The 20,415-nt window shown below is 39.9% G+C and overlaps 1 protein-coding gene across 2 annotated transcripts; it reads right to left on the bottom strand.

The window, feature by feature from the left end:
• Positions 1-2,547: 2,547 nt before the first annotated feature.
• On the bottom strand, positions 2,548-19,971 carry LOC101859254 (nucleolar protein 9). 2 transcript variants are annotated; one of them, XR_220640.3, is made up of 14 exons: positions 19,619-19,971; positions 19,091-19,362; positions 17,677-17,848; positions 16,276-16,383; positions 15,216-15,378; positions 14,049-14,238; positions 12,946-13,074; positions 11,527-11,658; positions 9,483-9,701; positions 8,006-8,116; positions 7,241-7,388; positions 5,294-5,361; positions 3,278-4,290; positions 2,548-2,722 (listed from the first exon to the last, which is right to left on the bottom strand). XR_220640.3 is itself a non-coding variant. In XM_005102008.3 (13 exons), exons 1-13 carry the CDS (start codon positions 19,818-19,820, stop codon positions 3,802-3,804), a joined length of 2,403 nt encoding a protein of 800 aa, XP_005102065.1. In that variant the 5' UTR covers positions 19,821-19,971; the 3' UTR covers positions 3,146-3,801. The 2 variants fall into 2 exon arrangements, 1 of the variants encoding a protein (XP_005102065.1); XM_005102008.3 differs by lacking the exon at positions 2,548-2,722 and having other exon boundaries at positions 3,146-4,290.
• Positions 19,972-20,415: the final 444 nt, after the last annotated feature.

The following is a 20,415-nucleotide window of genomic DNA, read 5'->3' as shown; positions in this document are numbered from 1 at the left end:
GCAGAGAAAGAAATCATGCATCTGTAATGAACAGTTGTGCTTTAGCATTCATGGATAGGTAGGCTACATAATGTACTGCAGGACACTGCAGGTAGGGAGAAGACTAGAAGAGCAATCTGCAATGACGCCACGGGGGCTCTCGTGGCCTAGAGGTTAAGGTGCTCGCCTCTCATTCAAAGGTCTGTCCCTGTAGGATTATGCGATAGTGCGGCCCCGTTTTTTCGCGTAATTCTGCAACATTTGCATAATTTTGGATTCCTCGCTTTTTTTACCCTTTTTTTTCACAAAACAATTAACGCCTCGCCATGTGACTAAAGGGAAATAATTACCGTAATAACAGAGACACTAAAATATAGAGACAGGAACCTGTCTCTATATTTTAGTGTCTCTGGTAATAAGTCTCATGTAAGTAAAAAGTTGGTTATTTCCCTTGTTAGAAGATCTTGGTTAGGGCCTTTGAGTTGTGATTTTGTTCCTTGAGCAAGTTCAATTTTACAATCCATCAAAAGTTGTTGTTCTCATGTATGCTGATGTTTCATGTTTGACAGGTGTCCTTGGTTTTAGTAATGTGCCAGCATCAGAGGTCCAGATTTCCTTTTTTTTTTTTTAAACATTTTTCTTTCCTCTATAGATCTAGATTAGAACTAGATCTAGATCTACAGCTGAAAGTTAGAGATTATATTTTTTGGTTGTTTTTTTCTTACTGATGTGTATTGTTTTCTTTCCAAATACACAACAAATTAGTGATACTGATATGTTCTGTTTTAAATTTTTCTGTACATAAAACATGAAAATCATGAAAATTCGTGTTGAAAAAGTGCAAAACATGTCGCGAATGGTGTTACGATAACTTGCATAATTTTTGCATAATTTGGCATTTTTGGGGAATAATTTGGCCATCTAAATTAGCATAATTTTACGGGGACAGAAAGGTCCTGGGTTCGAATCCAGATAGGGACTGAAACTTGTCCTTTAAAATTGTCTCCTTTCATATCCACTTTCCTGCTCTCTAGCAATGTTCTGTTGTCTGCTTTCGTCTCCACTTTCTGCCCCCACCCCTTCACCTCCTTCGCCCCCTCCTCTGGGCTCCTGACTCTTTCTACTGTTACTCCTTGGCTCCTTCTTACTGCTGTCTTTCAGCCACACTCCTTATCTTCAGGTAGGACAGATCTACACCTAACCTTCACGGACAAGGGCAAAAAATTTCGGAGTCCCGCGTGCAAGTTGCGCTCGTTAAAGATCCCTTGGTGGTCTAAAATCGAAAAGAGTAGGCTTCGGCCGCCACCTTGGCAAAATTCAATATTTCCTACCGACTGAAAATGTCTAATTTTAATGGTCCCGCGCACTCATATAACCTTATGCAGTTGTGAGCGCCGTAAAAAAACACACGAAAAAAGTATTTAGCGTGTACGCTATTTATTAATGGTAACAATATTTATTATTGTTCATTTATATTATGTACATGTATGTGACTGAGCCTGTTCGTCAGTGCAAGCATACTATCATCCGGTGCCTTGCCGACTGGCGTGGGCGATCATGGACCTCCATTTCACTCTGCCCCGCGTTGCAGCAATGGTGTCTGTTGTTCTTGCCACTCCTAGCCATGTTGTCAACTAGTCCAGTATCTTTTCTCTCTGTCTGCCTCTGCCTCTCTTTCCGTCAAACTTGCCTGTTGTTACAATATTCTTCAATGCTTAAGTATACTATACTATTGCATTATTGTAGTTACATGCTTTTTTTCTTTTCTTTTTTTAAAAAGAATTTTACGGCACTTGCAACACAATAAGGTCATATCAATGCCAAAGAATAGAAGTGTTACAAGAGAGTAGCAAACACAAAAAAGGAGGTGAGATAAGGACGATAGATGTTTGATAGGAAAGAAGGAGCAAACCACACCAGAGCACCCGCCAACCACACGTGTATAGTTATATATGCACACATGTGGATGGAGAAGAAGAGGTGTGAGAGAATGTGTGTGGATGGGTGTGCACACGCGAGTCAGTTTGCGCATGAGTGTATGTGGAGAAACAACAAACCAATTTGACAGGATCAGGACAGTTAAGATTTATCTTATCAATTTCAATATATAGACTTACATACATTTACCCCCCCTCTCCATCAACAGTTACAAGCATGACCAGTGACCAGCCAACCAGCCTCTAATCTGATGATGTCACCAATGAATGTTCGGACTTTTGTTTCCACATCCAAACACATCCCTCACTCATGCAGCAAACACAGAAGTGCAAAAATGAATGCTTCAAAGAATGATGAATCTCAAAATGATCTTCTCAGTCCATTATGTTCAATGGTTAGCGTTAGCAGCGTTAATAAAGGAAAGGAGCAGGAAATGACATCGTTTCAAATATTGGCAAAAATGCAAACCCATCTCTGTGTTAGCTGACCTCCAGCTGGGAAGACTGCTAGGGCTGATGAGTTAACGAAAAGACACAAAATCATGTGAAAAGTGACTACTTGGGTCACACACGTTTAGAACCATAAGGTTACAACAAGAGGACAAACAAAATAATAAAATCAAAAGGCAAATAAATTTGAACTTTTTTATTTACATGAAATTAGCATAATAACAAAACAACAAGGAAATCTGGAAACCACATTTTTCTGCTGTACCTTGTGAAATCCAACTTCACCATTATTATAAAAAGTGAAATATTTCCTCGTGCCCAATAAATTTATCGGAATTCCCCTCACAATATCCCACCTGTCCGCAGAACTCCCCTCAATATCCCATGAAAGTAAAGTAAGTACAGTGGAACTCGGATTCAACAAGAACTCGGATTCAACGATATGAGATAGAATCCCCGTTTTTCTTCTTCTTTAAAATCAATAAAAATAACCCTCGGCAACTGATCATTATTACAATGATAAGCTACTCTTGACGTAGATCTACGTAATGAATTGTGCGCTTGTCTATGGAATCAAAAGTTGCCGTATGCTTGGCTCTTCACAGCAACACAACTTTGGGGTAAACAATCGAGATGACACAGGTGTGTGCATTCGAACGAATCGGTCTTTTTTTTTTACACACCTCATAATATGCAGGCATTTCAGGCACTATTTGTGACTTCCCTTTATACATTACTTGCTCAGTGCCTGTAATTATCTACACAAAACCTCATGTTTGCTATAACAAACACTCGGATTCAACGAGATTTTAGGTGGGGCCTGGCGACCTCGTTGAATCCGAGTTCCACTGTATCTCATCTGTCCACAGAACTCTCCTCAATATCTCATGAAAGTAAAGTAAGTATCCCACCTGTCCACAGAACTCCCCTCGATATCCCACCTATCCACCTGCAGGCAGTGTCTTTCTCTACAACAGCCACCTCAACCTCATCCTGTTTTTTCCTGGCTCTATTCCACATACTCTAATTTATTCCTCAAAAGTTACTTTTCATCAGCCTCTGCTGAAGGTCTTCCAGCTCTTTTAATCCTATCCGTACGTTGTGTTTTACTATCGCATCCATACGATGTGGGGGACTCTGTGCCACCACTTTCCAAAGAGGACATTTACTCGTTAATCTGATCCGATAAGAAAAGTGACAATCAAAGACCCAGTGTCTGAAATATGTAATGAGAGCGCTAGATCTAGACCGCGCGTCCACTAATACTGAAACATTAGGCTGCTGTCCTGAGAAACGAGCTCAGCTCAAAATCAGTGCTGACAGGAACGCATACAACCTGGCAATGAAAGGGTTAAATGCAACAACATCTCCCCATCTCTTACCTTATTCTCTTCTTCATCTTTGTTTTCCCCCCTTGTTCTTATCCCTACTATTATCATTCATGAACATCTTTCTGTTTCTTCTTCTTTTTCTTTGGCACAATAACCTCTTCCTCATCCTCAATACTTTTCTCCTGATCTCGTTTCTTCTTTTTCACACGTTCAGTATTTGTATTCTTCTTAATGCTACTGCCACTAACATTTTTCTGTTTCTTCTTCTTCTTTTTAGACACAATAACTTCTTCCTCATCCCCAACACTTTCCCCTTGATCTCGTTTTCTTTTCTTTTTCACAGGTACAGTGTCTGAATCACTCGCCTTATCCGCAGTTCTCACTACCCGTTTCTTTTCCTTCTTCCTGTTTCTACTCTTTTTGTTATCGTCATTATCAACATTGCTCGACTCATCCAGAACACCAGATGTGGGCAGCCGGTCAATGACAGCTTCACAGACGGCAGCCTTTTCCTTTTTCTTCTTTTGTTGCGGACCATCCAGTGACTGACTGGGATTCTTCTCGTTGCTCTCATCAACAAAGTCAGTCGGGTTCTGAGAAACGAAAAAAAAAAAAAAAATTTCCACAAAGCTATTTTACAGCGGGCCACAAAAGAACCACTGCTTGTTTACCCCAAAGATTAAATTGGACGGCAAAAAGCAATAGGGGATGGGGTAGATGGTTGAAGGATAGAGAAGAAAAGGCATTATACAGAGAGTAAAAAACACACAATGGCAACATGACTTTAAAAAAATGCTGTAACTTACTGTCACATGACCTTTAAGTCTTACTTGATCAAAAGTCGAATCAAGTTTCTTTCTCAAACGTTAGCGATATTGACAGCTCGGCGTTGGCGATCAGAAAGAAAGTTCTCTAGGCTGACTCGTCTGCTGTGTTGTCCGGGCTTACATTAGCTTTGGCTCAATGTGTTGATAAACTTTGCAAAAAAAAACCCAAGAGCGCTGCCGGTGTTCGGCTGATAAAGGAAATCCCTGGCGGCGCAGGTAAATGACCCCGTGACCTGTGGAAGCACGGGCTTTCTTGCCAAACCCGCCATGTTAGGCTCTCGGACTCACAACCGTAAGGTCGTGGGTTCGAATCCCGTCAGAGGCCCGACGTTGTGTCCTTGGGAAAGGCACTTTACACAAATTTTCCTCACTTCACCCTGGTCAGAATGGGTACCCGGCTATAGACATCGAAAGATCTTGTCAGTTTGTTAGTGTTTGAGAACTTAATCAGCTGCTTGCACTGTATGCTTCCCGGGAAGCAGAGAATGTTTCGGAGTGTTCTATGGTCTGCTGGGGTAATAATATAGTGTAAAGCGCATAGAGCCTGCTGTTGAGCGGGGATATGCGCTATACAAATGCTATTTATTATTATTGTCAGTTCAAATGCAGCATAGGAAAGTTCAAATTCAACAATTCGAAGAACTACAAAGCTGTTATGTAACCATCGTCCCCGAGACATGGGAATTTCACCAAATCTGCCAACTAAATCTCAACAATTGACATGGTCAGTGACACGAACACAAAATGAAAGTATAAATACTGCAATTACCTCAGTTTCCTCAACTGCAAGTTGACTGGAAGGTTTTTTCTTCTCTTTCATTTTCTTGGGCTGTTTTCCTAAAAAAGAAAAAAGAACATCTTAAGACTCAAAACATTTGAAGATTATGAAAAAGAAGATGGTACATTGTTTCTCATTCAGGAATAAAAAAAAGATGCCTTTCATTGCTGTCTTCAAAAGCTCACCAAGTCTCTTTCTCTATAATTTCAGGTAAAGAAAACGTAAAAAAAAACAAAATCTCAAAAGGGCAAGAAGGAACAAAGGCACAATCTAGTCTAGATCTAGACCCAAACCATGAGAAAGCCTGTAAATGACAAAAGCAACTGGCCACAAAAACTATCCCAGATTCTCTTCCATTTTGTAAACCTCAAGCATTTTTAAATGCAGGAGTTTTAAGCGCCTCAACTCCACTGACACAATTTAGATAATTTAGGAGGTCTGAATCTCAAGCAAAGATTATTACTAATAGAGCAATGGCAAGAGATTGGAATGCATAGGGTCAGTATGACCACAAGGGATGATACAGACAGAGATGCCAACCACAGAAAGCCGAAATGAGTATTGGGACATATGAAAATGTGTATTTTCAGGGGAAAATGTGTATTCCCCACGACCGACCAACTAGTGATAGTAAAATGTTCAGGGTGTCCGGCAATATTTCCTGAAAAAAAATCACTAGCTCACCAGCTCGAAATAGGGAGCACACACACATACAACATACATGTACCCAGTCAACAACATGTCAGTGTTCAGTGTCGTACTGGGGTCTTGTTTGACTTAAGTATTTCAGTCTATTATATACCGCTAATATTTTCCTCTCATTATTATGAAAAAAATAAATCCTGCTTTGAGAGTTCGGAAGGGCCTTGAACAAGAATTTTGACTATCAAGAACCAGTCTGGGTGTCCATGATTCATAATATGAACTAACAGACTCAAATTATTGTTCAAACTCAGAGAAAAGTAATGACTTGAATGGCTCAAGTAGACCCGTGCACTGTGAGAGTAGTAACAACTGTGGGAGGGCAAGATGCAGTGACACTGAAAATCTGCCAGTCTTGAACAGAAAGCTACAACATACTGTAGGTATAATTTACAATCACCCATCCAATGAAACGTGAACACTTTATTTCAATAACACAGACTTGCAAAGTATGAAGGGTCCCGATTCCGCACCCGGCCTGCACCAAAGCGCACTTTGCAGAAAGCTCTAATCAAAATTCTGAAATGTGCTTCCAAGTCTTTGTCCTCTGGTGCTGCCTAATATCACGATCGCGACCGGCAAAAATGAACTTACTGACCTTATCGGACTTGGTTTTCAAATATTCCAGTTCTGCGGTATTGATACTATTTTGACAAAAGATGGGACTTGGGATAATTAGGTTTATTCGCCCGAGCTGAATCCCATATTTTTCGCATTCCAGGATGCATATTTTTTCATGAAAAGTCGTATTCGCGTATTTTCGGCAAAAAATACTAAAATACGTAAAATCGTATTGGTTGCCATCTCTGACTGTATCTAAAAATGACAAAATCGTCACTAAATTGGTCATTAAATCAAAACAAGTAAGCTTATTTTGATAGTTCTTCATCTAAAGAATGAACTTCCGATAAAAGATACCTGTTTTCAGCAATTGCCAAAAAGCAATATGACGTCGAAGCCGTAAAGGAATGTGGACGAGCCGCTGTCAGCGACTCACCAGCACAGTGATTCTGACCGTGAGCCGCTGAGAGCGGCTTGCCGGAGATAAAGAGTTAAGGGGGCGGTGGGTGATTCCAGGCAGTTTACGGTGGAGAGTGTAAAGAAATTTCCAGGAGATCCTGGACAAGTTAGGGTGTAATGGGTTAAGGGCCTCGTTTACATTAAGTTATACGAGGTTCACCTAGAAGGTTGTCTAGAGGAGTAACAGACATAAATGACACAGAAATTCAAACATACCTTCCAAAATGCCTTTCAGGAGCTGTTTCTTCTTTGAGTTTGCCCCTTGAATTTCCCTCCACTCTTTACGGCGGGTCACAAATTTGTGCAGGGCAAAGTTGTTGAAAATGAACCTGCCAGAGAAGTCCCCCTCCAGTCTCTCATTGTACTGGGGGGAAGAGGAAAAGTTACAGGTCAGAAGAACGGTGAAAACACCACTAAAAAATGGCAGAGTAATAAAATCTAGTGCTTCTAAACTACAAGTAATTTCATCACTTAGACTCAATTTAGCTGTCTCAAGGAAGGTGATCAAATTCACACAATTTATGAGACAGGCTGCTTCTAAACTGCCTGTAAGGCCAATCCAGGTTCAGCCTTTCATTATTTAGATGGAGATAATACATTTTTTAAAATACCTTCCCAGGGAATATACAAACTGGAGTCTTCCAAGTACAACAAGAAACATATACACCACATTCCAGTTCAATGTCAAGGAAAAAACCCATAAAAATGAATCAAACTACAAAGGTATCAACAACCTTACCCCACAGCTAAAAAATGAGAGATGTCATCTATTTCTGGTCTTAACGCCTCACATCAATACACAACATCAGAATCAAGCTGCATAAAATCTTAATTTCACAAAGATAAACCAAAGCAATAATTCATATGTCAGGGGCAGGAAGGAGGGTAATTGATAAGCGTTGTCAGTTTTTCCCATTTTATTGAATTAACGAAACAGACAGAGACAGATACAAAAATATACGAAGGATGTAGGAAAAGAACCTTGCTTAGATCTTCAGCGATGAGGACTCGTAGCGGAATGGAGACCAGCTTCCAGATGTTTTCCAGACAACGAGATCCGACTTTGTTACAGGCCATGTTGATGTACAGACCCTGAGAACAAAACAAGAGTAGATTTCATGCAGGTTAACAAAAGATGAAAATACACTGAAAAGTACATGACACAGCCTTCATTTGATAACAAAATCAGAAACCAATATAACAAGTGTGGGTTGCTGACGGGTGCTCTGGTGTGATTTGCTCCTTTCCTATCAAACATCTATCGTCCTGATCTCCCCTTCTTCTTTTTATGTTTGTTACTCTCTTGTAACACCTCTAATCTTCTGGCGCTCATAAGACGTTATGCAGTAGCGAGCGCCGGAAAACCTCTACTAAAACTAAAACTGATATAACAAGCTAAAAGAAATTTTAAAAAAAAATCAACAAGTGTACATAAGACGGCGTGAGATCTCCACATATCTAAATGTTCACAAAACTTATAAAATCAGTTGGAAATACAAGAAAAACAAAAGTTTGACCCCCTCTGAAACTAAACCATTGTGAAAATAGGGGAATAATGGGGAATATGCTGCAAAAACAAACCCATAGGACCTTCGGAGTGATGAACATGTGTGTGTGTGTGTGTGTGTGCGTGCGGTGTGTGTGTCTGCGATACGAATAACATTTACAAGTCTAATTTCCACGATACCTTACAACCATGGGTCTCAACTCAGAATTTTTAAAAAGAGGAACTTTCCGCGTGATGGCGACAGAAGACCATTTTTTAAAAAACAACCATTATTATTATTAAACCGTTTAATCCTAGAATGCTGAAATAAAAACTATAAATTTATCAAAACAATGTTATTTTATACTAATTTGAGGGTTTGGAAAATAATTTCAAGTAAAACAGTCACTTACCAAATAGTATTTGCAATTTTGATTATGTACAGAAAGTGGTGGTTTAGCGGAGGAAATAGTAGCGCAAATCCGCTAAATAGCGGAATATTGAGAGCCATGGCAGAGGAGGGCACTTGATAAAATAACTTCCCCTCCACAAAGGAATCGATCTCACACCTGTGTGCAATGATGAACAGCATAGCCATTACAGCACAGACACCGGTGACTTTGATTAAGTACAGTAGGACATTAAACCTTCATCATGAACAACTTTCCCAGAAAAGAATTTTTCTTTTGTTTTGTTTTAGTAGAGGTTTTCCGGCACTCGCAACTGTATAAGGTCCTATGAGCGCCAGAAGATCAGAGGTGTTACAAGAGGGTAACAAACATAAAAAAAAGAAGGGGAGATAAGGACGATAGATGTTTGATAGGAAAGAAGAAGCAAACCACACCAGAGCATCCGCCAACCACCCACTCCGGTGACCTTGATTAAGTATAGTAGGACATTAAACCTTGATCATGAATAACTTTCCAAGAAAATAATTTTTTTTAAAAAGCAATAAAGACAAACTTCCCCTACCACAAGTTTCTTCACAAGAGTGTCCTTGTGTTTGTCCTTCACGGTGGGGCTCTGGAAGAAAACATCCACCACGTGACTGCCCTTGTGGTTACATGCCAAGAACAGGAGCTCTGCAGCCGACAGCTCTAGAACACTCATCACCACGGTAACTGGTTTCGAAAACTGCAACAGCTGCTGCAGGATCATAGAACCATGGTAGCTGACAGTTTTGAGCAGAGCCTGGAAGCCAGAAAAAGTGGAGAGATTAGGGAGATACATATATATTTAATTCCATGAAAAAAAGCGACAAAGGCATAAACATTTACACACACACATATATATTTGTACATATATGTAGATTTGCCACTCTATGAAACCTAAAAATCAGGATCTCAGGGGTGATAAAAAATTAAAAAATCAGGATCAGCAACAAATCAGTGCCAGGGTGACTGCCAAGTTAACTTCAAATTTTCTACAGGTAGCCATTAATTTTCCAGCAGTGACAGAGCACCCCAACACATTTATATAAATGATTATTATTTTTATTGAATGCAAGTGTGTATACTTATATAATTTCGCTCTCTATATAGACCTATATATCATGTATAGCATTAGACAGATTATAATATATATATGTGGGTATACATAGACCTAAACTGTGTCAGTGACGCTGTGATATAACTACATCCTTGCTAAGGGGCATTTTCGGTTGGGAGGTTCCTTATGTGGGGTATTTCACAGTTTGCACATGTTCATTTCTATTTGTCCCTTACCATATATGTAAGAAAAAGGGAGAAAAACAATCCTGGTTTGGGATTGTGGACAGGCTAGAAAATCAACTTTCAAAAAACATTTTTAGGTTTCAGTATTGACCAATACGAAACAGCATGCAAGAAAAAAATCATTGAAGAAATAAATTAAAATTTATAGATGGGCCTCAAAATAGAGAACAAAACTGAAAAAAACAACTGGTATAGGTTTTTTGTTTTTGTAAAGTGTTTTACGGCGCTCGCAACTACATAAGGTCATATGAGCTCGCGGGACACACCTAATATTTTCAGTTGGTAGGAAATTTTGAATTTTGCCCGAGTGGCGGCCGAAGCCTACTCTTATCGATTTTAGACCACCAAGGGATCTTTAACGTGCGCAACTTGCACACGGGCCCTCCGAGATTTTTCGCCCTTGTCCGAAAAGGCTAGGTGTAGATCTTTCTTACCAGAAGATCAGGGGTGTGGCAGAAAGACAGTAGTAAGGAGGAGCCAATGAGTAACAGTAGAAAGGCTGCAGAAAGAGTCAGGAGCCCAGAGGAGGGGGCAAAGGAGGTGAGGGGGTGGTGGGCAGAAAGTGGAAATGAAAGCAGACAACAGAACATTGCTAGAGAGCAGGAAAGGAGGTGAAAGGAGACAATTTCAGAGAAGAAAATTTTTTGGTCGCTACCCGGATTCGAACCCGGGACCTTTGAATGAGAGGCCAACACCTTAACCTCTAGGCCACGAGAGACCCCGGTATAGGTTTAACGCCCCTATCAACACTATTAGGTTATTTAAGGGGCGGGACCTCCTAGTTTAACGTCCGCCTCCGATAGGACCGAGCCAAGTGGGAAGTTCGTGTAAAGTGCCTTTCCCAGGGACACAACGTCGGACCGAGCTGAGGCTCGAACCCCCGAACCCACAATCTCACGATTTCGAGCCCAGTTGCCTAACCACAAAACTGAAAGAGAGCATGTACTTGAGTTTGAGTTGGAAAGATGGGGGAGTGCAGGTTGCAGTGATGCTGAAATTCTTGTAGTCATGAAGAGAGCTAACAGGTGGCTTTAATCACACTTGCACTGATAAGTTCATGCTTTCATACAGTAACAAAGTAGGACTTTGATCGCATATACACATGAGGCATCCCTATTTACCCATCATGGAGAGATCTCAGTTTCAATCAAATCTAAAATTAGATTAGATTTACTTATTTTTTAATCCTAAAGGAGTCATGTCAGGCATTCCAATATTACGAAACAGGAGTGCTATATTTGAAATATGAAACGAAAGATATTCAAAACACACATATAACTTACACTGGCCCCTTCTTCCTTTGAATCTTCAGCAGCCTTGTAAAAAACCTCATATGTCTGGAATGATGCCACGAGAGGCACAATCTTGGTCCGCTTTGACTCTGGCTCATAGCAGTGAAAAGCCGACATAAGGACCTGAGAACCACAAACATTGTATGTGCAGTCATAATGTATGTTTCTCAATGAGTTCTTGTTCTGGGGGGTGGGGGGGGGGGGGGGTGGTTTGATAAGTGAAGTACAAAAATAGGTATCAAGCACCAAGTTATTTTTATCACCAAGATTACCTGAAACAAATTCTGTTACAAACATATCTACTGTTATCCAATGAATAAAAAAACCCAACAAAAACAACCCTCAAAGACTTCAGGCAATTTCAGGACCCATATCACAGAATGAGTAGAGGAAATGCATACCAATGTTATTTCTAAAAGAGAGAACAGCTTTTTCAATAACACATAAGATAAGGAGTCACTATGAAGAACCTTGTCTGTGCAATTGGCTTTTTTCAAATTGAGCACAAACAAATTAAGGGTTTTACTGACAATCGACACTTTAAAATAAGAATGAAATCTACATAGCTCATTTTAAGGCAAGTAAAATAGAAACATCACTATCTGAAATCATTACAATGGGTTTATCATCCCTCTTAACAATGTAAAGCTATTTAAACGGCAGGCAAGTCCTCCAAATTCACTGTCCATCTCTGAGAGGACTAATGTTTAGGTTTAGTAGAGTTTTTACGGCACTCACAACTGCAGAAGGTCACATGAGCGCCAAGGGGTGGAGGTCAACCGAGAAGTCCTTACAGGGAATCAGGCTTACTCTGCTCACTTCTCTAGCTTCAACAGCACAAAGTCTGCTTCGACTATCAAGGCACCCCAGAAATAGCACTGCCCCGGGGGTTGATGAGCGGACTAAGCCAAAAGGACAGAGAGCCTTGATATCTCCAACAACCCAAATTCAAGAACTTTCCAATAAAGATACATAAACAAATCTGGGTCATTCACACCATAGCCCAGCACAATATCAACGGAGCTAACGGCATGCCCTATTTCATCATTAAGTCTTTACCCCACGGGAAAGACGCTTTACATGAATTTTCCTCACTTCACCCAGGTGGGAATGGGTACCCAGCTATAGACAGTGAAAGATCTTGTCAGTTTGTTAGTGTTTGAGCACTTGACCAGGTGGGAACGGGTACCCAGCTATAGACAGTGAAAGATCTTGTCAGTTTGTTAGTGTTTGAGCACTTAACCAGCTGCTTGCACTGCATGCTTCCCGGGAGGCTGAGAATGTTTCTGAGTGTTCTATGGTCTGCTGGTGTAATAATGTAGTGTAAAGCACAAAGAGCTTGCTTTCGAGTAGGAACATGCGCTATACAAATGCTATTTATTATTACTATTATGAGAACCCTTCAATTACCTGCAAAAACTGCTCCTGCCCAACCCCAGTCCTCTGACAGGCCTCGGCCAGTTTTGTGACGATACCGCAGTGGTTCACAGCCAGGATATCCTCAATGTACTTGCTGATGTCGTCAAGGATATTCTGCATCTATAGGACCCACAACCAAAACACTTTAGATAAAGACGGCTTTCCAAAAATTCATCATCAGTACTTCAAATTAAATGTTTTTTCATTTCAGTAAGAGTATTACGGCACTTGCAACACAATAAGGTCGTATAATATAAGTGCCGAAGATTAGAGGTGTTACAAGAGAGTAACAAACACAAAAAAGAAGGAGGGGAAATAAAGACGACAGATGTTTGATAGGAAAGAAGAAGCAAACCACACCAGAGCACCCGCCGACCACCCACCAAATTAAATCCAATTCAAATTCTGAGACAAAATTAGGAAATGATACAGCCAAGAGACCAATAACCAGTATAGTTCACATTAACTTCTTCCTAAAAGCACAGCATTCTCAACTCAGCCAGTCTGTCAAATACAATTGAAGACTACAGGGGGAAAGCGACGGTAGTCACAAACAGAAAATCGCCCGGATACCAATTTTGAACGCTTGTTGTCTCATAACCGAATTTCTGTTCAACTGTTGGTTGATTACAGTTGTTAGATTTCTCATTCAACAACACTTAACAATAAACCACAAGTCAAACAAATATGACGTTATGAGTCCACAATCTTTTAAAATCGGCACCCTCACAATTTCCAGTTTGTGACTACCGTAGTTTCTCCCCTGTGCTCTTCAATTTGATTTCATGACAAGGACTGAATATCATCTACTTATCAATTCTGTGGATTTGATTCATGTTAGAAAACAAAGCACATTTAATTTTATTTCCATACAAAACTAAACTGGTGATTGCTTTTCCATTAACTAAGGCCTTCAAATGTAAACTTCAAAAGGTGAAATTTTCACCAGCAATGCCTTTAACACTGCCATACCCATGCATACACAGCAGGGAAGAAAGCAATTACGACGAGTCAAATTAGGCAATACGCAAAGCAGTTTCCCCACCAATTTCCCCCCTACCCCAACACACATGTCAAAAATCACCACAACATACCAGTTTTTTCTCAGAGATTGTTGACAACATTTTCTGAAGAACATAATTTGCAAATGGATGAACAGCAAAAAACAGCAGCTTTCCTTTGAAGAGTAAGTTGTAAAGCTCCTCAAACCTGGGCCCAGAACTCAGAGAGATGATCAGCTCCACAACGAAAGAGCCAATGTTATCCTGGACAAGAAGAGGTAATCTGCAACGATACATCACAAAATTGTTCCAAAAAAACCCCAAACAAAAAAAAAACACACCCAAAAAATACCACAAACCCCCACCAAAAGCCCAACCAACTTAAAAGTTAAGTTTGAACAAAAAAATTGAGTGATCAGTAAAAAGAATTTGTGAACAAAAACTTACGAAATAAAATTTCAGATAAATAAGAACAACAACAATAAAAAAAAAAAGGAACAGATGTCTTCACTTGGAGCATTTACCACAATCTGCCTACTTATTTCTCTTATAGTCGACTAATAAACAAAGACTATTTTTCTCTATTTGACAAACAAAAGTTATTTTAAAATCCCCAATTGCAGTCTAACACAACAACTTAAAAGCTACAAAATATTTTAGAAATGTATAAAGTGTATTACAAAACACATTTTTTTTTTCAAGTTGTGAAACATTTCTAGTGTGTTTTTATATATATATTCCTGACAGCATTTAACTTACTGATTGCTAAATGATTTTCTGGGTCATAGGAAAGAGATGAGTTCGTCTCAGAACTTCACCCTCATACTCATAGGAGAAAGCTAGTAGGACAACTTATTTATATATTCTTTTTGGTAAGTGTTTTACAGCGCTCGCAACTGCATACAGCCATATGAGCACAGGCGGGGGGACACATTGAACATTTTCAGTAGGTAGAAAATTTTGAATTTTTCCCGGGTGGCAGCCGAAGCCTACTCTTATCGACTTTTGGCCACCAAGGGATCTTTAACATGTGCAACTTGCGCATGAGACCTCCGAGACTTTTCACCCTTGTCCGAGAAGGCTAGATGTAGATATTTCCTACCAGAAGATCAGGGGTACGGTTGAAAGACAGCAGTAAGAAGGAGCCAAGGAGTAGCAGTAGAAAGAGTCAGAAGCCCAGAGGAGGGGTAAAAGGGGGTGGGCAGAAATTTCTCTCTCCCTAATATCCCGAGTTCTCTAACATTATGTGTTATAACAAACCTGTTTACAATGTCATCAGCTGGAATATCTTCCTGATTTGCCAGCATGCAGGTCTTTTCTAATATGGTGTCAACCAATTTGTCATACTCAGATGGGGAAGTTTTGCTCAGAATCAGCAGAACTGTTTGGAGCACTGGGCTGTAATTATTGTCGCTCAGGTGATCTGGACAATAAGAAGAGGTATGTTTAGTTTTAGTTTTAGTAGAGGTTTTAGGGCGTTCGCAACTGCATTAGGTTATAGGAGCGCCAGAAGATTAGAGGTGTTACAAGAGAGTAACAAACATAAAAAAGAAGAAGGGGAGATAAGTACGATAGATGTTTCATAGGAAAGAAGAAGCAAACCACACCAGAGCACCCGCCAACCACCCACAGAAAAAATATAATATAGCAAACAGTTACAAGCTGTACTAAAGCATTTCCTAACACATATTATACTGACCTATTTTGACACACATTCATACATTCCATCACCATAGGGCACACAGCACATACACTTTCTATAACTGCATACAGAGTCTGCGATTATTATTGAAGCAAAAGAGAGGTTTGTTTGTTTTAGTAAGAAAATACGGCACTTGCAACATAATAAGGTCATATAACTGCTGAAGATTAGAGGTGTTACAAGAGAGTAACAAACACAAAATAGAAGGAGGGGAGATAAGGACGACAGATGTTTGAAAGGAAAGAAGGAGCAAAAAACACCAGAGCACCCACCAACCACCCACACACAAGAGAGACCAAATCTGAAGTTGAACAAAAATGCCAAGAGAGAACAAAGATCAATGCTCATAATCATGAGGGTGTACAACTTTCTTTTGCCACTACAGAGAGGCAACCCTCGTCCCACACACAAGTTATTAAATACAATGACAATCAGTTTGCGCTAGTAGAAAGCTTGACCAACAGACAGAAACAACAGAAAGAGGCAGTAAAGTCATACAGTGCAAGTAGAAAGCAAGACTGATAGACTGCAACAATTAGGGAGAGTAAAGAAGTGGGAACCTCCCTTGTTCTATTCACATGAGAAAAGCACAACAGCTGTAAAGAACACAATACAAACCTTCATAATTGCACAGCTTGATCAACTTCTGTGAGAGTGTCTCAAACCAGGACTTCTGCTCCTCGCTAAATGATTTCAAAACACCACTGTCAACTTCAGGTCTGTCGGCTGGACAAAGTAGAAAATTCAGGAAATGATCCATCGAGGTTACATTCTATAATTAATAAGCATTGTTAAATCATGGACACTGAAAATAGAAGGTAAAAGGAAAGTACAGTCAAACCTGTGTAAGACGGCCACCCATTGTCAAGGAGAAAAGTGGCAGTATAAGACAGGTGGCCGTCTTAGGCAGGACTGATCAAAATGAAGAAAACAAACCATTCCCATCTGAGGTTCCAATCGAAAGTAGCCGCATTGTTGTTGGTGGTGGTTTGTATTTTGTTTGTAATTAATATTTTGTTGCTGATTTTGCACAAGGGTGACAATAAAATGCAATGTATAAGACGAGGAAGACCGAGTGCCATGTTAAAACAAACACATGGGTCGCCACCCCTCTGAGAACGAGCGACGCTTCTGTCACAAGTTCATGTTGACGTCCTGTGTTACTTTGTTACAAACTGGGTAAACAGTGACCACTCATCTCACTTACGATTTGTGTATGAGTTCTGGGCGGGGCTTATGGTATATGAGGGATCACAGGTTTACCTCACAAGCAGCTGAAAATTGGTTGCTATTGGTCAACAGTGGGAGGGGCCTACGCAACATGATCGGTTGGAGGGACTACCTAACAAAAACGACAGGTGATTGAATTATGACGGCTCGCTCACAACAACGCCAGGGGCCAATGCACAATTTATGACAAAACGTAATGGAGCCACTAAGGTGGCCGTCTAAGACAGGTGTTATTGCTTAGTGTGATAGGGGTTGTGTGTTAAAATATGGTGGCCGTGGCCGTGTTGGACAGGTGCCCGCTTTATACAGTTAAATTATATACAGAAAAAACGCAAGGGGGAATGGAAAGTGGCCATTTGTACAGGTGGCCGTCAGGGCAGGTTTGACTGCACAAGGCTCATCAAAAGGCTCAAACCTCAAGAAAAACAAACATATCTATGACTATGACATCAATCAAAGAGTTCCTATCAGTGACTCATCATAATAAATGTTTGATAAGATGCTAAGAAAAAAGAAAAGAGCTTTATTTTCTTATTTCACTATTAGACTATAACCTTCTTAGTACATCTTAAGTATTCCAGTTCGAGTTAAAAGAAACACTAGCAAAGAGGGAAAGAGTTATAATACAGGGAAAGACAGAAAAATCAGTTGAGGTAAAACCTCTAAATTACATGTCTAGAACTTAAGACAGAGCAAACAAGCAACCCTCTCTAATGAACCATTGAAACAGTAACCAGAAACCAGGCATTGCAACTACTTTCAGCAAAAACAAATCAGAGCAGGACTTACCAACTTTTTTCATGCTCTGACTTCGGGAAACACGACTTCGTACAATATCATCTGTGACAACAACTCCCCCCAAGACCTCGAGCAAAGTACGAAGAACATGACTACCATAGACATGAGTCATAATGTCCCGAAGGTGAGACTCCATGAAGGAGAACAGCACTTGAGCGGATTCCTGAAAAAGAAAAAAGGAAGAAAAAAAAAAAAAGAATAAATTCTGAGAAGTTGACACGTCTACTGGCGAGACGTAGAATTTGTGACATTGCTGTAGTTCATCTTCTCAGTAGATGTTGGGGGTCATGCTTTGTAGTAAAGAATAGTTTCTTCTCTTATCTGGTCCAGCCTTTCATGAGACATTAGAAATGGAAGAAAAACTATGTGTGTTCTAAAATTAGTGCATTTGAAAGAAGTTTACTGTGTGTTTTAGAGTTGTTGTTTTTTTTCAAGGCTTTAAGATGAAACAAAAAAGTGCTAAATAAGCCACTTAGCAGCTTCTTTTTTAGATAGACAGCGGAGATAATAATTCTTCAATATTATTCTAGATAACAATAAAAGAGACTCCAATCAATCTAAAGCTAGCAGTTCAACAATGAAATGAATAGCTCCGGATCTAAAGACATTGGAAGAGAGCATGTACTGAATGGCATATTTGAAGAACTGAGGGAGCATGGGAAGTAGTGACATTGAAAATCTGGCAATCCTTGAATCATGGGCTGGGTATTGATTCTAAAAAAATGCTCAACCACAGATCAAGTTTTCATCGCCAATCTTTTCATGCAGTGACAAGCTATCATTTAATGTATACACACCTAAGGTTTCCAACATAGGAGTATTAGGAGTAGGTGCGCTACGCTGCACAGCATTTTAATCATTGAATACTAAGAATGTGGTTCTCAGATCTGATCCTCCTGTTACTGTATCAAGCGGTCCAAATGCATCCCCCCTTCAAAAAAATGTTCTTATATTTCTATGGCAGAAGAATGGGTCCATAATAAGTCAATTGGGAAAATGGGTAGAAATAAATAGAGCCTTGCTTGCACCCAAAAAGTCAAAATCACTAGACATTGTTAAAAATCAAAGGAGACGTAATTTTAATAAATTTATGGAAGAATTTAAGTAAGAATTCATTTTAAGATTGAATATTACTTCACTATTGTTAGAGTAGCTGATTCAAATACTGCTGAATGGGACAGTCTCACATTGAGACACAAACATTTAAGAATTTGACCTCCATGCCTCCACAATGAGTTCACACAGATTTTACCCGTCTATTTAAACAGAAAAATTTATCACGTGTAAAAGAGCTTTCAAAAACAAATCGCGACCCCAGCGCTTTCACTTTTAAAAAAAAAGGACAGGCGACAACAAAGCACTTAGGTTGCGAAATGTGGCAGCACAGAGCAAACACGACACTTACTTTTACTTGCTTGATCATCTCTTCATCATCTTCCTCGTCCTTCTGTACAAACATGAGCGGTAAGTACTGGATGAGTGCCTGGAACACATGGCTGGCGAAGGCATCAAATACAACAATGGTGAGCTCCTTGCAGAACTTGCAGAACACAGGGCGCATGTGGCTGGCAGGACTGTGAGAGAGGAGAACCTCCAGGATCTTGCTCACAGTCTGGTTCTGTGACACGGACACACACTCGTCTTTCAAAGAAGAGAAAACATTGGCCAGGAACTGATCTGAAACAAGAACATTTAAAATCTATCACAAAATGATTCCTCTTTGGCTGGTACAGAGAGCTACAAACAATGAATCATCATAAAGTTATGGGAACAGACATATCAACATGGAAGAAATATTTGAGAGAGAGAGAAGAGAGGGGGGGGGGGGGGGGAGAGAGAGAGAGAGAGAGAGAGAGAGAGAGAGAGAGAGAGAGAGAGAGAGAGAGAGATTTAATTCTTTCAACGAGTATGAGGTTGCAAAATTAGAGCTTACCTTTGACTTCTGGATTATCTTCATCAAAACCTGTTTCTAAAGTTGCGGAGACTTGTCTATAGTAAGACATAACCTCCTCAGAGAGGACTCCTCGTCTCTCGCGGGACGGATTGTGTTCACCACCGCCACCATCGTCATGTCTCTGCTTCCCACCGAAGGACTTCTTTTCGCTGTACTCAAAATAGCGCTTAGGTTTGGGCATTTTGGAAATACTTTAAAAAACCTGAGGACAAAAAAATAAAGTGCCGACGGGACTCAGACTCGTGAAATTGAAATAGAACAAAAACACTGCTCAAGGAACCATGCCATCATTACCATGCTGGTTTGTTTACGAACTGCTGACTGTTAACTACTATACATCTAACTGCCTGCACAAAACGATTACAAATAACCAGAGATCGTACACTGCGATCTTTGGGGAATACGTCGAATTTTCTGTGTCAAAAGACTTGAATCAAGTCAAAATTATCTTTGTTTTCTTCCATTATAAGATCTGACTAGATGAAAACGTTTAAAAAGCAGCTAAATTAAAGTATCAGGTACTTATTTTTGACACAGTGAAAGAAAAGGGCAGCAGGTGAATAAGTTATTTGTCATTGTGGGCAGATAATGGATAAGACTAATACCAATGATAGTACATAACAAGATGGGCCACTTCTCTCTTTGAGCCAATTAAAAAAGTGTCCTCAAAATTTGGTGGCGCCCTCTTCACAAAAGCGCACTCTTTGCGAACAGAGTTACCCTACTTGAGTTTTTAAAAATCAAAGTGAAACTAGCAAGTTTTGGGATAAATTTCG

This window comes from Aplysia californica, unplaced genomic scaffold (assembly GCF_000002075.1).
Source record: "Aplysia californica isolate F4 #8 unplaced genomic scaffold, AplCal3.0 scaffold00308, whole genome shotgun sequence".
In the NCBI taxonomy this organism is placed as follows: domain Eukaryota; kingdom Metazoa; phylum Mollusca; class Gastropoda; order Aplysiida; family Aplysiidae; genus Aplysia; species Aplysia californica.
The sequence above is the reverse complement of the archived record's forward strand: the minus strand, read 5'-3'. Positions and strand labels throughout refer to the sequence as shown.

Excerpts from the sequence above, each read along its gene's own strand:
- LOC101859254 (XM_005102008.3), bottom strand. The coding sequence starts at position 19,820 with ATGCCCAAACCTAAGCGCTATTTTGAGTACAGCGAAAAGAAGTCCTTC. Across the intron at positions 16,384-17,676 it reads TCAGAGCATGAAAAAAGTTG|CCGACAGACCTGAAGTTGAC; the intron begins GTAAGTCCTGCT and ends TACTTTGTCCAG. Across the intron at positions 15,379-16,275 it reads CAAGCTGTGCAATTATGAAG|ATCACCTGAGCGACAATAAT; the intron begins GTTTGTATTGTG and ends CTTATTGTCCAG.